A 14,949-nucleotide genomic window follows, 5' to 3' on the forward strand; every position below is an offset into this window, starting at 1 on the left:
GGGTAATGGGTGTAAATTGGAGCACAGGAGGTTCAAGGTGAATATCCGAATTTTTTTTTTACTGTAAGAGTGACAGAGCCCTGGAACAGGCTGCCCAGGGAGGGTGTGGAGTCTCCTTCTCTGGAGACATTCCAACCTGGACGTGTTCCTGTGTGATGTGCTCTGGGTGCCCCTGCTCTGGCAGGGGGGGTTGGACTGGATGATCTTTCGAGGTCCCTTCCAACCCCTAAGATTCTATGATTCTATGAAAAGCAGTGGGGGATTTTGTAAGCCCTTCCTGCAGTCGGTGCTTTCAGAGCCCAGCCAAAGGCCACCCTCCATAAACCAACCTGCAGAGCTTATCTTCCTCCGAGAGGGGAACCAACTCAGGCAGCAGGAGTGGAGCAACACATGAGTGAGGATGGGAGCAGAGGGATCACTCAGTGCTGGCCGTGGAAAAACCAAACACCAGAGCAGTGTATCTGCTGGCATCTGGCAGGGAGCATCCCAGGGCAGAGGTGAAGCAAATCTGTCTTTGCATGGAGCAGGTGGTCTTGTTTCCACAGGGAAAAGGAGGGATGATGCTATGATCCCTCCCTCTGTTTTTTCCTTTCTCTGGTGTTTCAGGCACCATCATCTTGCCCACGTGGCACAGACACCAAGGGTACCCAAGGTGAAGGGCTTTGCTCCCACAGCTCTTTGGGGTAAAAAGCACCGAAATATTAAGTGGTTTATATTTTCCTGCTGTTCCATTGACCACAGAACGAGAACAGATCCCACCAGCTGGTGGCTGGAGGATTTGGGGTTGGACTAGATGATCTTTCGAGGTCCCTTCCAGCCCCTAAGATTCTATGATTCTATGATTCCCGGTTGGATTTGGCAGCGCCTGCAGGGCCAGGAGAGGGCACTACGGCCCTGCCGGTGGCTGGGACAGCATTCCCGGCCGGAGGGTGCCCGGGATTCCTACCGAGGAGGGGGCCCGAGGAGGATCTGCCCTCGTGGAGCATCGGGACAAGCTGCTCGGCTCTGCAGCAAAGGGAAGAGCAGCAGGAAACAGGGAGAAAGATGAGTGAAACTGCTTAACTGGGGTACAAAAGATGCTCTGCTGTAGGGGGAAGGAGAGCTCTCGTGGTCCCCAGCTTTTCCAGGGCTTTCCTCCCACGTCCAAGCTGGCTGGAAGCCACCAGCAAATCCGTGTTTGACGCAGGGAAGACACCTGATCACGTCCGTCTTCGTGATGGGGAAAACCCAGAGGTGGGGGTCACGCTGAAAACACTAGAGAACAGCCCAGGAACACCCCGAAGATCAGGCAGGGCCTGAGTGGCTGGGGCTTTGCCACAGGCTCAGGATCCCTGGCAGGAGTCCAGCCCCTCCAAACAAGCAGCCCTGTGCAAACCACCTCGTGTCACCTTTCTGCTTCCTGGAGCAGCTCAAACATCAGCCCACAGAAATCTCCCCTCTCGCCCTGTCCTGCAAACGTCAAGTCTGACTCCGGAACTTCCTCTCCTCTCTGCTTTTTCCCCTTCCATCTTTTTCCCCCCCCCCTCATCTTCCTCCACTTATTCCTGGTTAGAGTCTCACTGAGCACACCCAGCTCTGGCTGCCAGGGTGCTGCCCTCTCCTGAGGATGCCCTCTCTGACCACACAGGTGCTCCAGCCTGTGGCTTCGGACTGGGTTGGAGGTGAGGCTTGGAGAGCCTTCCCACCCGCCCACCCATCCCTTCAGAGAAACCTGTCTTTCCAGGGAGGGAGAGCAGTATGTGGGAAAGCCAAGAGCCCTGGAACGTGAATTAGCCAGGGAGAGATGAATGTGTGATAGCTTGTACCTGGCAGCCACCGACCCAGCCTGTTAACGCTTTCAAGGAGGGGTTTGAGCAGCACTGGAGCTCAGGTGCTCAGGGCAGGCATCCTGCCAGCCCAGGCCATGGTAGGGGTCATCAGGGGGGTCCATGGCAGGGACAGGGAGCAACCACAGTGCCTGCATCCATCAGGGTGTCAGTTGGTGGCTGTCACAGCACAGAGCCCAGGCTCAGGATCTAGCCTCTGGCAGCTTCCTACCAAAAGCCAACAGTAGGGTTGGTTTGTTTTTTACCCTGGCTTCCCTGGAAGCCAGTTCAATATTGCAGCTTTGAACAGCATGGAGGAGGAGAAAGAGGCTGTCTGCCCCTTCCTGGGGGACTGATGTATCGTACAGGGCCCAGGCCTGGAAAGGGGAGACTCCCTGTGCTGACCCCAGCCCCTGCCCTGTGTCTTCAGCCAGGCCAGGTTACCCTTCTGCTCCCAACTTCCCTTTCTGTGCTGGTGGTTTCATGTGGCATCATTCAGGGTCAGCCCAGATCTGGGGCCTGAAAAGCCTCAGCCACACAGGCTGCTCTTGTGGCTCACTCTGAGCAGACCCCAGAGCCACCAGGGATGAAATTCCAGCAGACCCCAAAGCCACCAGGGATGAAATTCCAGCCACTGGAACAGGCTGCTCAGGGAGGTGATTGAGTTACCATCCCTGGATGTGTTGAAGGGTCGTTTGGATGTGGTGTTGGTGGATGTGGTTGAGGGGAGCACTTCGTAGAGTAGGGATGATGGTTGGACTGGGTGATCCCAAAGGTCTGTTCCAACCTGGACAGTTCTATGATTCTATGATTCTGTGAAGTGAAGGGGCTGTTCCTACAGCTCGGATGCCTTCCCCTCTGGGTGCTGCTGCCTACCCTTGGCTTCTCTCACCAATACCAAGGGCCAAAGCCAAAAGCCTCACCAACCAGGTGGACAACCTGGGGACACCGAAGCCCCCCCAGGCTGGTGCAGCCCAGCAGGCAGGTGCCTCCGTGCAGCTGAAGGGCGGGCAACCCGCCTTCCCTTCTTCCCTCCCCTCCTTCCCACCCCACCCCACGCCCTGGCAGCGCTGCAAGGGACTCATCCATTCCTGAGTTACTAATATGCAAATGGGTGCATTTTGCATGGGCCAGGAGCCAGGCTGCTGGGTGTCAGGGCACCCGAGGGAGCCGGAGGTGGGGCGAGGCGTGGCGAGGAGCCGCATGCTCACCTGGCCCTGCATGGCAACAGGCAATGGAGCTCTAGGTCCCTTCGGGAACGGACCCACGGCCGGTTTGAGAGGCAGCAGGTGGCAGAGGAGGGAGGGCAAACTGGCAGCCCCTGGCAACCTGGGGCTGAGGGCAGGAGGCTGGGCACACCGCGGATTTCCCTCCGCCAGCAGGATGGTGAACCTGGAGTCTGTGCACGCAGGTAAAGGAAGGGTCGGGCTGGAGCTCAGTAGGTAGCTGAGCACTGCAGACTTGGGCAGGAAATGGGGTTGCTGTGATTCTTGTGACCTTTCCTCCCTCCTTTCCCTCTTTTCTTCCCTGCTGGCGTCGGGCAGTGCCTGGTTTCGTGCTCACATCCCTGCCCAGGGATGGATGCTGCTGCAGCCTGAGCCTGTGCAGGGGCTGCCAAGTTGTGCCCACCATGTGGGTGCTCCCCTGGTGCTGCCAGCCCTGACGGGGGGGCAGAGAGCAGAGAGAGAGCAGAAGTCTCTTGGATACCCAGAAAATGGGCATTTAGTGCCTGAGCTGTGAGTCCAGTCGTTGGGATCAGGCTGGGAGGAGTGAGAGGGGATCAGTTCCCAGAGGGATGAGGGAAAGGTGGAGGGAATGGGGTTGTGTGAGCGTGAGAGCAAGATGGGAGGTGGGTCAGGAGAGAAGTTAATGACAAAGAAGGGAAAAGGAGGGAGAAATGAATGAGGAAGGAGCTGTAGGAGGCTGGGTTGGGTGAGGAATGAATGAACGGGAACACTCAAAGAGAGACTCATCCCAGGGGGTCTGACCCAGGGGTACAGCTTAGGGAGTCACATCTCTGAGCAGAATTAGCTGGGGAAGAAGAGCAATCACTGCCAAATCTCTTGCAGCCATGCTGAGCTCTGGCTCACCCTGACAGAATGAGTTGAGCTTCTGCCCTCAGCACAAGCTGCTCCTGGGGAAGGATGGTGTCCCTGGGCATGCTGAAGTTGAGGGTGACACTGGGGTAGGAGCAGAGTGGCAGTGGCAATGAGGGCCAGGTCTGACAGCCCCTTCTGTGGCAGGAGCAGGCACTGGGGGTTTGGGAGCCGTGTGCCCTGGTGCTTTGAGCAGCAGGAGATGCTGTGTCTCATCCCCAGGTGTGGAGGGGAGGGAGCAGCCATCCATCTGGCTGTCCCAGGCTCATTCCCTTCACATTGGCACGCTGCAGGTGTTTGGTGCTCCTGCTGTGCAGGGGAGATCTGGGGGGTCTGTGTCCATTTCTTGTAGCCCCCTCAACAGGCCCTGCCTGCACGTGGACTCACAGGCAGGCCAGCTGGGCAAGGCAGGTGCTGTGACTCTGCCATCGCCTAACACGGTGTCACCCTGCAGTTTGGCCAGCAGAGATGGCCAAAGCCTCTGCTCAGTGCCTGGTCTGCAACCTCCCACAGCTGTGAGCCACCAGCAGCTCCTCCAGGGCCACCAGCACCCTCTGAGCAGGCTGGCTCCCTGTGCCAGCCCCGGGGAGAGCAGCTGGGGACCCCCTGGCACTGCCTGGCAGGGCCCCGAGGATGAGCTGCAGGAGGTTCAAGGTCTTGGCTCAGCCTGTGAGCCCGACTAGTCTGAGCACCTGCTGGGTGTGCTGGGTGTGCTGTGCGCGGTGTCTCTCGGGGACGCAGCCCCCGCAGGCCCCGACCCACCCAGCTGTTCTGCTTGTGGGCGACTCTTTCCTCATGAGAAGATTCCCCAGATCCATTGGCTCCCTGTGCCAGCCCCGGGGAGGGCAGCTGGGGACCCCCTGGCACTGCCTGGCAGGGCCCCGAGGATGAGCTGCAGGAGGCAGGAGGTTCATGGTCTTGGCTCAGCCTGTGAGCCCGACTAGTCTGAGCACCTGCTGGGTGTGCTGGGTGTGCTGTGCGCGGTGTCTCTCGGGGACGCAGCCCCCGCAGGCCCCGACCCACCCAGCTGCTCTGCTTGTGGGCGACTCTTTCCTCATGAGAAGATTCCCCAGATCCATACTCTGCCCTCTGTCAGAGCTGGTGCCATCACTGCCCAGGGCTGGATCAGCTGGGAGCTGCACGGAGCTGGCTGCTCTGGGAACTGCCCCTCCGCCAAATCATCCCACCCCTGCTCCCTGTCAGGGCTGGGGTGGGGGGTTCTAAGGTTTAAGCAAGTCTTTCTGTAGAGCAGAAGACCAGCCTGGGCCCAACCACGTGCCGTGGCCCAGCCGTGGTGCTTTCTCACCCTCGTGCAAAGGCAGTTCAGGTGGTTCAGTCTCGGGGTCCCCCAGCAGCAGCCAGCTGCTCGCCGAGGTGTGTTCTCTCCTCTCCCCCAGCCCTGCGGAGGAGATGCAGCATCACAGGTGAAGGGGGGGCTCCTGGTGCCCCCCACGCTCTCCTCCTCCCTGCTGAGAAGGTTTCCTTGGCCTGTCCCATCCCCTCTTCCCCAGGCGTTGGGATATTTCACCTTCCTGCAGCCTCCAGAGGGGCTCAGGCACAGAAAGTCCAGTATTTTACCTCCCAGAGGGGGCTCTGGCACATAAAACCCAGCAAATTCACTAGAATCCAGGTAATGTTCTCAACCAAGCTGATTCCTCCCCCTCAATTTTCCCTTTTCCATTTCAAACCACCAGGCTGGTTCACCCCGGTGCCCACGTCTGAACAACACCAGGGCTTGGGAAAACTTTTATTTGCTGACACCATTTGTTTCAGCAAAAATAGAGATGCAGATAGATCCCCAGAGAAGTGTCTGCACTGGCAGAGTTTCTTTGGTCTGGGTGAACAAACCAGACTACCCCTACTCCAGGTATGTTTGCTAACTGAGGGAGAGCAGCACATTTTTAATATGGCTCAGGCCGCAGTGGCGGCTCCTAATAGGTATGTGGTTAGGAGTTAGGCAGTCCTAAGTTGCAGTATTTTTTCCCAGACATTTTTTTTCCTAGCCTGTATATTGCCAACCTAGCAAAGCTGTGCACTGGAGCCTGCATTGGGTTGCCCTCAAAGTCCCACAGCCTGGTTTTTTTTTGTCTTGAGATGTTTTGTCAGACCAGGGCAGAGGAGTTTCAAAATCCAGAAACTCCATCAAATTCGTCCTGATTTTATAGTGGAAGACTCTGGGGTGTCTATAAAGAAGGTGTTGCCTTTGTCTTGGCTGCTTTTATGTTAGAAAATAACTCCTCTGGATAGTTGCTCCTTGTTCTCAAGGACCCATGGGCTGATCATGGAATCATAGGATATGTGGAGTAGGAACAGACCTGGTTCTGCTCTGCTGTCCATAGGTCTAAGAAACCATCCCCAAACCACTTGGGTCAAGGTTTTCTTTTTCCTTCTGGGTTGTTTTTTACAACCTCCTCCCCCCACTCCCCAGATATTTAAACTTTTATTACATTTATGTAATAAAAATGTAATAAATAGATGTAAATTTATGATGGGGATTTGAATATTTGTGAAAATAAACTTCTTCTCCTCTGTGCATGAGAGAATCACAGGGCATCTTATTATCTCCTGACTCCAGGAGGTGGTAATTTAAGTGATGGATAGCATGTGATATGTAATCAAGCCAAGCTGCAATTCCTCCTTTCCTCCCCACCCACCCCAGGTTATAAACAGTAGAGGGGCTGAAGCTTCACTCCTGGGAGAGAACTTCTCCTGGTTTGCTTTTGTGACCTCCCTCCTTCAGCTCTGTCTCTTGGTGCCCATGAGGAGATCCTTGGTCACAGAGAGTAGGTAATTTTCTTCCCCTGACTTCTGTGCTCACCATGAAACCTGCATTACTTAATTTTTAAAAGAAACTTAGCAAAGCAAGCACCAAACTTCAGTGTGATTTAAGTTTGGGTGGTGTGGTGTTTTTTTTTCTCCTTATTCTGTTTTATGAGAACTTGGCTTTTTTTTAAAGCTGCTTCTTTTTTTTTTGGCAGCAGGCAAAACTTTGTGCTTTGTAGATTGCTTAAGTTAGGGTCCCTTGGCAGTGTTACAAGACAAGAAGATGTTTATAGCTGGTGATAATTACTCTTCCTGCAGTAGAAATGCTTAGAAGCCCCACTAAATGTTCAGGTCTTAATTGCAGTGGGTTTATTTGAAGGGAAAAAAAAAATAAAAATCCCACATCTCTCCTCTCTTCTTTTTCCCCCCTCATTCCTTAATAGATTTTAAAGAAAGGAAGTTTCTGAAGCACATGAATGTTCCTGCACTCTGGCTCTGGTATAAGACCTTGTGCATTTTTTCTTCTTTCCTTTGCTGAAGGAAAAGTAAAAGAAGCTCTTCCATGTTGGCCAAAAAAGCAGATAATTTGCCATTTGTAGACTGGGAGTTGGCACAGGGGGAAGGAAAACCTGAGCATACAGAGGAAAAGGCCTTTCTGCTTTCGTGTGATTCATAAAGTAGGTCTAAAAACTGACAGGGTGCTTCTCCCTCTTCTTGGCCATTTGGAAAGAATACAAGGCACATATAGGAAAGAGGAAAAGGTTTGCATGAGGCCTTTAAGAAGGTTTCCACCTGCTTTTTCTACCCCAGCAAAACCACAGCAAACACTGGCCCAGCTTCCACACTGTTGTTATTACCCAATGCAAATGGGATGAGCTCTGTGGCCGGGATTGGCTGCAGGAAGCACATGCAAATCAGTTGGTTCTTTATTAAAAAAATAAAATAATAGTATTATCTTCCCTCCCAACTAGACTAGAAAGAGTTAAAATTCCCATGCAGAGGGTAGGAGAGCTGCAGGGGTGTCCATCTGAATTTGAATAGAGGTTCTTCCTTCTTCCACCTGCTGTACTTGGCCAGTTTTAAGGAGATGAGCAATCCAGTGTCAAGTTGACCCTTCCCACCTTTTCTTTCAGCTGTCCCCGAAGGAGAACGTGGCCCGGGGTGTGGTGGCAGTCATCACTTCAAGGGTAAATGACAACTTTATTGGCATTGATAAGGATGGGAGGAAGCAGGCAAAGCACCCTTCTTGAGGCTGGGATGGGGACAGGGCTTTGGAGCCCTGGTTTGCAAAGGGTGTGAGCACCCACATGGGGGAGAGAGCAGAGAAAACGCCTTCTAAGTAGGGATCAGGTGTATTGAAACAGCCTGAGTTGGCTTTATTTGACTCTCTGAGAGCATCTTGTTCTGCTTTTCTGAGGCTGGTCCTCTCTGCTTGTGCTTTGTGCACCACCAAGCACTGGCCTTGTGCTGGAGGGACAAGGAGAGGCTGTGGGAGAGGAGGGGGAAGCTGGGAGGGACCCTCTGCAGGTCTGGTGGGGGACCTTGTCAAACGGGGAGCCACAGCAGCTGCTTTGGGGAGCCTGCCTAAATCTCAGGGGAGAAGCTGGGTTAACCACTGGGAGGGTTCCCAGTGGTTACACAAGCCCTGGTGCTCTGGGTGGGAGAGGAATGAATGGGAAAGGTGAGAACACAACAGCAAACTGGGGAGGGGGAAAGGAATGAGGGGAGGGGGGAGGCAAAGAGCAACAGGAGGGAAAGTGCATCCTCGGAGCTGATGAATATTCTAGTGACTGTATGTTGAGGAATCAGAAATTTGAAAGTCTGATGGTTTATTATAATTACACATTCATTTGTGCTGTTTAGTGGAAGCCACATGTGCCTGTTGCCTGGGACTGTGACCTGTTATTAAAATCAGTTGTGCCTCCTTTTCCAGACATCAAGATGAGCGGTGATGCGGCAGATTCCACAGATACGCGGCACGAACCTGACCAGGTGGAGCCAGGTAAGGAGGGTCCAGGACATGTGGGGGGCAGGCAAGGGAACCTGAGGAGGAAGGGGAAAGAGAAGGAAAAGGGGATATCAGTGCTGGAAGTTTCTCTCCGTGCTTTGTTTGACTCCTGTTGCTGTCACACTCTGCTCCTCCATCCAGCCTGGGAGTTGATCAAGAATGTGCTCTTGGGGTTTGATTGTGTTTGTACCTTGACCAGCCTGCAAGATCCTTCTGTAACAGCAGGGAAAGCAGTGTGTGTGTGTCTCAGTCATGTCCTCCCTGGTTTTAGCTTGGAAATACATCTTGCCAGAGGAATAATGCCATTGGAGTAGTCTTGGTCCTCTCAGCTTAGCACAAGCAGCTCATTTTACACAGGGGTCACGTGAGGAATGTTTCCTGAGACAAAACTCCAGGGGACTAAGCCTTTGTTAGCCTTTTAGTATCTGTAGAAAAATGGGAGAGACTTAGGAAAAGAACATCCAGGTAGTTCCAGCAAAAATTGATTGCTCTTCATCTTGAAGCATGATTGGGTTTCTCATCTCCCACCTGATGGCTGCTCACTCTGCTCCGTGGCTGGAAGCCCCAGGTTTCCTTTTCCCTTGAATATGGAAAGCTGAAGAACAGGGTCGTTCAGGGTGACAGCAGTGGTGTTGGCACTGCCAGGTTCCCTACTGGCTCCTGCACTGCCACGAGGTGTGACACACATCAGAAAAAATCAGTTGTGGATTTTATGGCATCACTGCTGATGCAGTGAGCTCTGAATGCAAGACCTCGAGGCTGTAATTCCACAAAGACTCTTGGTCAGGTTCCTTTTTAGGCAAATAAATAGCAATAAGAAAAGATTTTCAGCACCCACTGGGTATAAGGAATTAAGATTATTAGAAACTGTGAGGCTCACCTACAGAGTCAGAAATAAACCACTTTTAAAATCAAAACAGAGAGATATGATGTAGAAGAATCATTGGTGTTGGGGGTCATGAAGAGCTCTAAGTTTGGGATGGGGGGGATGTGTAACAGCAGATTAAAACTCTGCCTGGAATGATTTTACTCTTTCTCTTTTACTTCAGTCATTTGAACCAATTTAGAAAACAATGAGATCTTGGGAAAGCCAGAGAATTCTAGGAATGTTTTCATGGGACTAAAATTACCCTTTTATTTACACCTTACACTGAGGACTAAAAATTCTCTGTGCACTTTGCTATTACACCGGGTTGTTTGACATAATCTAGAGATAAAATGTGACTCTGTTCAGGTTTTATTGACTTTGGGCAGGTCAGCTTCTGCTCAGGGCTTTCAGATGACCCTAAGTTGCTTTTGGAGAGAAACATTGCAAAGCCACCCACCAACAAACATGTCCCCAAACTTTCCAAGGTGTTTCAAAAAAACCCTGGTAGCTGTCCCAGGGCCTTCAAATGGGAAAACCAGTCTCCTGAAATGTCTTGTGCATCTTGGCACACAGAGGTGATGGATAACAGCAGAATTCAGGTTAGGGAAGAGTATTTTATTGTGAGAGTTGGTATTTGGTCTTGAGTTTGGCTGTTGCTAAGTGTAGTAGGAGATTCTGGCTGCTGCTGTTGTAGTCACTAGTGTTAAGTAAGTGTGAAGCTGGCAGAACAATTGATTGGATAAAATATGTTTTTCAGCTTAAGCTTCCCAGACAGCCATTAGTGTTAGCTCTAGCACCTCTTTCTAGTGGTAATTGAAAAAAGAAAGCAGAGAAGTGAAGTCAATTTGTTTTAAAATAACAAAAAAGGGTTTGCAGCAGCATTAGCTCTGCTCCAGGAGCCTGCAAATCAAGCAGGGAAATCAGAACAAGTAAATCTCCTTCATTTGCACAAGAGTGACACTTCCCCGAGGAATCATCCAAGGAACCTGTTTAAATTATTCTGATTTTTCTTCTCTAATGCAGTCCTCGTGACTGGCTGATCCGTTCAGGATCATCTGGGATCACCAGATCAGACCTAGTTGTGCTGAGAGACACTGCAAGGAGTTGGGATGATTTTTTCTTTCCCCTCTTTCCGACCTTTCTGTTTATAAACAACAAAGCTCTTTGTACTGAACTTCCTTGGAAGTTTTTCTTTTCCCTTAGACACATTGTTAGAGGAATATTTACTGCAACACCTAATAGTTCAGTGTTTTGTTTACTAGCTTCATGTGGGAAAAATCTGCTTTCCAATGAGTCATTAATTGAAGACCCATTTCATAATGAATTAGACCAATCCACAGGGCTCCCTTGGGATCTTGTTACCCCCAAAGCAGAGGGCAGTTACCAAACCAACAATCTTACAGTTTACAAAGAATGGAAATCCTTCTAGGTGCATATTTACAAAGGTCTTTCATCACCTAAAGATGCAGTCTGGCTCCGAGAAGAATAAATACATTTTAAAAACCCAACAAAACTGGAGGGAGTTGGGTGCCAAGATGCTTTTGTAAACCAAGCCCTTGATCTAAAACTGATGCCTAAAGATCTGATGGGAAGTGTCAGTAGCAGAAGCATAATCTCATCCTTTTATATCTCTGCCAGTTTTAGCCTTAGAGGGGGAAAAAAAAAGGGTAATTTGGGGTATTGTTTTGCTTTGAAAGTGTTAAAAATAATCGGGGGGGCTTTTTTCTTTTAGAAAATGGTCAGAATTCTTCCCCTTGCCTAGGAGGTTAGGGAAGCTAAGCTCTTGTCTTGCCTTTTTTATTCACAATGATTGTACAGAAAATGCTTCACAGATTTTCAGTGAGATGTTCTCCAAAACCCCACGTTTGAGTACCCAAACACACGTGTTTACTGGTTGATATGAAACGTTGCTCTTTTCCAAAAAGCTATGATTTAGAAGAAATCCATTCTAAGAGACATCACCTGCCCTGCCCTGAGAATCTCGAGCCTTCCTTTGCTTTAACTCTGCATTTCCTACCCCAGTCTGTGCTGAGGGTGTGAAGAGGGGGACCAGCACGAGTTTCTCCCACCAGGGCCAGGGGTCAGACTGCTTTCCCCCATGGCCCAGGAGCTGTGCAGCTCAGTCCCAGCCCCACCACCAGGTCACCCCACCAGTCTGAGGGTCCTTTTCACCCTTTCCTGCTGTGGGTTAATGCTGGGCTGGCAGGCAGAGCCGCTGACTCCATGGGGGGTAATGACAAGCGTGAGTTTTTCTGGTTGGCTCTGAGCTCTTTTCATCTTCTTAAACTGATGAAAGCCATGCCAGCAAGTTCTGGGTTGATTTTTTTAATGGGAACTGTGGGGGCTTGGCACTGCAGAGTGTCGCCCCTGGTCTTCAAGCCGAGAGGCAGAGATCTCCCCCTTCTTGTGGTTTATCTAAGCCCTCTGTATCTGATGCAACAAAACGCTGAGGTGGGACTTGCCTCTGTCTGTCTGTTTGTTTGTGTCAGACACTTGTTCCCCCGTTTATCTGCTCGATCAAAACAGGTTACACCAAGCAAAGCTACTTCCCTTTGATTTCATCTGTTGAGGCTATGGGGGGGAAGCCAAAGCTTTCACCAAAGGGCGATAGGGAAGCTCTTCAAACACAACCACGGGGAACCGAATAGCTGCGGGCGCTCCCAGCATCTTCCCTCCCCACCCTGCGAGATGGGGGAACTGGCCAGCCTGCCAGCAGCCCAGGGCGGGGTGCACGATGGGCACCCCAGCACACGGGGGGGAGAGAAGCTGGGGTGTGGGTGCAAGGTAGGGCAGCCCCACAGCACCGTCCTGCCCGCCCCGAGCAGCGGGTGTCGCTCCCCGGGACGCCGGGGCTCGTCGCTTGGCTGACCCAGCTGGGTCAGGGCTGGGATCTGGAAGAGCAGCAAGCCCAGGTGGAGGAGTGTGGTTTCATGGAGAGGGCACGTGGAGCCAGAAAGCTGGGCCCTGGGCCTGCTTCTGACTCTGGTGGCAATGGGAGGAGTGTTACCCAAGCCGCAGGGGTTGGGCAGCCTCTCTGGTGGTGTCGGGAAGCAATAAAGCAGGTATCTCCTCTCTGAGGGTGAGAAAGACCCTTTAAACCCCAGGAAAATGGAAATGGTCAGGAGCTGGAGTTGCATCTGCTCTTACAGTCTTGCAAAGTGTCCCTTTTGAGGGGGACACTGCTTTGAGTGTCACTCTTCTCCCCCGGCATCCCCAGGCTCAGCCAGGTTGTGCCTGTGGCAGGATGAGGCACCTCCCTCTGCTGCTCCACACCTGGCAGGGGGGGCAAGAAAGCAAAGGCAGCTCTGGACATGGGCACCAACATCTCCCATGCAAGCAGAAGGTCCTCCCAGTACTCTGGCTTCTGTGTCAGTGCAGACATTTGCATTAAATCCTTACCAGGATGATGATGATGACCAGGATGATCCAGTAGATGGAGAAACAGAGACCAGCCTGCCCTGCTGCCACACACCCCCTGTGCAAGCCCAGTTCAGTGTCTCTCTGTTCCTCAGCTCCAAAGTGAGGGTCCCTGTCTCTTTCCCCACCTTTTTCCCAGGGTCTAAGGTCTTTGATGCAGGTGCTGCTCTCTTGGGGGGTTGGTACAGCTCTTAGCAGAGCCCTGATCTGTGGTGGGCTCTGTCTGGGGAGGCTGCTGTTTATGGTGTTCCAACCATAGGTGTCTGGGTAGGGTCTGTTCTAATGCTGGACTGGGGTAGGGAGGCTCTGATCTCTGTGTCAGCTTTTAACTCAGGGAAAAGGGAATATTCCCAAGCAAGGGATGTCAGACTGAGCAGTGCAAAGGGCTTGTGTGAGATGAGTTGGTGGGTGCTCAGCCTGTGCAGGGACACTCCTTGTTGCACTGAAGCAAAGCTGAGGGATGCACAATCTGAGCCTTTCTTTTCCTTTTGCCTTTTGTTGTTACCTCTTCAGATCAGTCTGGAAACAGATTTCCAGGCCAGAGTCTTTTGAGGAAACTTGGCCTTCCCTGGCCCCACGCTCAGCCTAGTCCTTGGCTGCCTTTGCTCTCCAAGGCCAGCTCTCCCTCGTGAAACTTTCCTCAAAGCCTCCAGGATTTCTCTTGTCTCTTCCCCCTGCAGCCATGAACAGCCCCAGGACAAGTCCCAAATAAATAAAAGCAGCAGCAGTTGGGCTGGCAACAGCTGGTTGCTATAGCAATTGGGCCTGCTCAGGATTTGCATAAGGCTGATGATTTTCATAGCACAGCCACATTTAAGGCAAGCAGGAGAAATTTCCATATTCCCAGCTCCGAGTCAGTTGGGGCGTGGGGGAGGCCAGGAGGGGGATATTTGAAATTCAAATGAGGGTGATTAGGGTTTGAGGTTGGGTGATTTTTTTTTTTATATATATTTTTTTTTCTTCTTCTTCTTAAACATCCCATTATGGAAGAGGATAAAAAAGGATGGGGAGGGGAAAGGGGAACAAAAGGCTGGTTTGACTTGAATTAGAGGGGCAAAGGAAGAGCTGGTCTGATCTCTCTCTTGCCTCTGGTCTAAGAGGAGAGACTTGCCCTCTCCCAGCACCTGCAGGTGAAGTGTTTTCCGTGGGAACAACTGCTGCCCTCGGGTTTCCTTCTGGAAACTGCCCCAGTCTCCCACACTTGCTGTCCTGCTTTCTCCCCCCACTCCCTGCCCCACACGAAGGGTTTGTTGCACTCAGAGCTGCAGTGGGACTAGAAGCTGAGACTTCTTTGAGGCGTTGCTGACAAAGGAAAGATGTTTTTATAACCCAGGGGTTTCCACCCAAGTGAAACACTCGAGTCTTCAGTGAAAGCTTCCCCTGGAGTCTGTAACCATCTGAGTCAGCACACCTTCCCTTTTCTTGCTAGCCAGCCTCAACTTTCCCATGGAGATGCTCTGATGCCCTGGTTTGGTCTGTGTGTCTAGAGCAAGTGGTTAACCTGAAAACTCCAGCTCTATCTGGCTGCCTAGAACACTCCCCATGCTGTTCACATTTTTCCTTGCTCCCTTTAAAAAGCTCTCCTTAAAGAAAGCCTTGGGAACAGTGAGCATCCCAGCAGGGCACATCAGGATCCAGGGAACTGGTGGCTTGTGCTCCCCAGTGTTTGCTTCCCAACTGGACATAGCTGGAGGGAATCAGGGGTGGCCACTGAAGTGGAGAACAGGTGATTTAAATGAGCTCCTACCTAGCCAGGGCTTTTCCTGTTAGTTCTGGAGAAGCTGCTGGTCTGACTGCTGGGGACAGCAGTGAGAGGGCTCCTGCTTGGATCCCTCTCCTATTTCCTGAAGTCTCCAAAGTGAAATGAAATTTTGATGAGTACATTTGATGCTGAGTATCTTTTCTTGCCTACCAGAACCACATCCTTCTCAGGGAAGGTGAGCCTTTCGTTTCATTTTCAGCATGTAGCTCACGTATTGTTTGTAGTTCATG

At 51.6% G+C, this 14,949-nt stretch overlaps 1 protein-coding gene across 1 annotated transcript in view; it reads left to right on the forward strand.

The window, feature by feature from the left end:
* Positions 1–3,188: 3,188 nt before the first annotated feature.
* Positions 3,189–14,949, forward strand: part of POU2F3 (POU class 2 homeobox 3) — a 41,336-nt gene continuing 29,575 nt past the window's right edge. The window contains exons 1-2 of the mRNA XM_009994605.1: positions 3,189–3,216; positions 8,598–8,666. Of these exons, the coding sequence (XP_009992907.1) occupies positions 3,189–3,216; positions 8,598–8,666 (97 nt within the window). The remainder of the gene's footprint in view (positions 3,217–8,597; positions 8,667–14,949) is intronic.

This window comes from Chaetura pelagica, unplaced genomic scaffold (genome assembly GCF_000747805.2).
Source record: "Chaetura pelagica isolate M959 unplaced genomic scaffold, ChaPel_1.0 scaffold583, whole genome shotgun sequence".
In the NCBI taxonomy this organism is placed as follows: Eukaryota; Metazoa; Chordata; class Aves; order Apodiformes; family Apodidae; genus Chaetura; species Chaetura pelagica.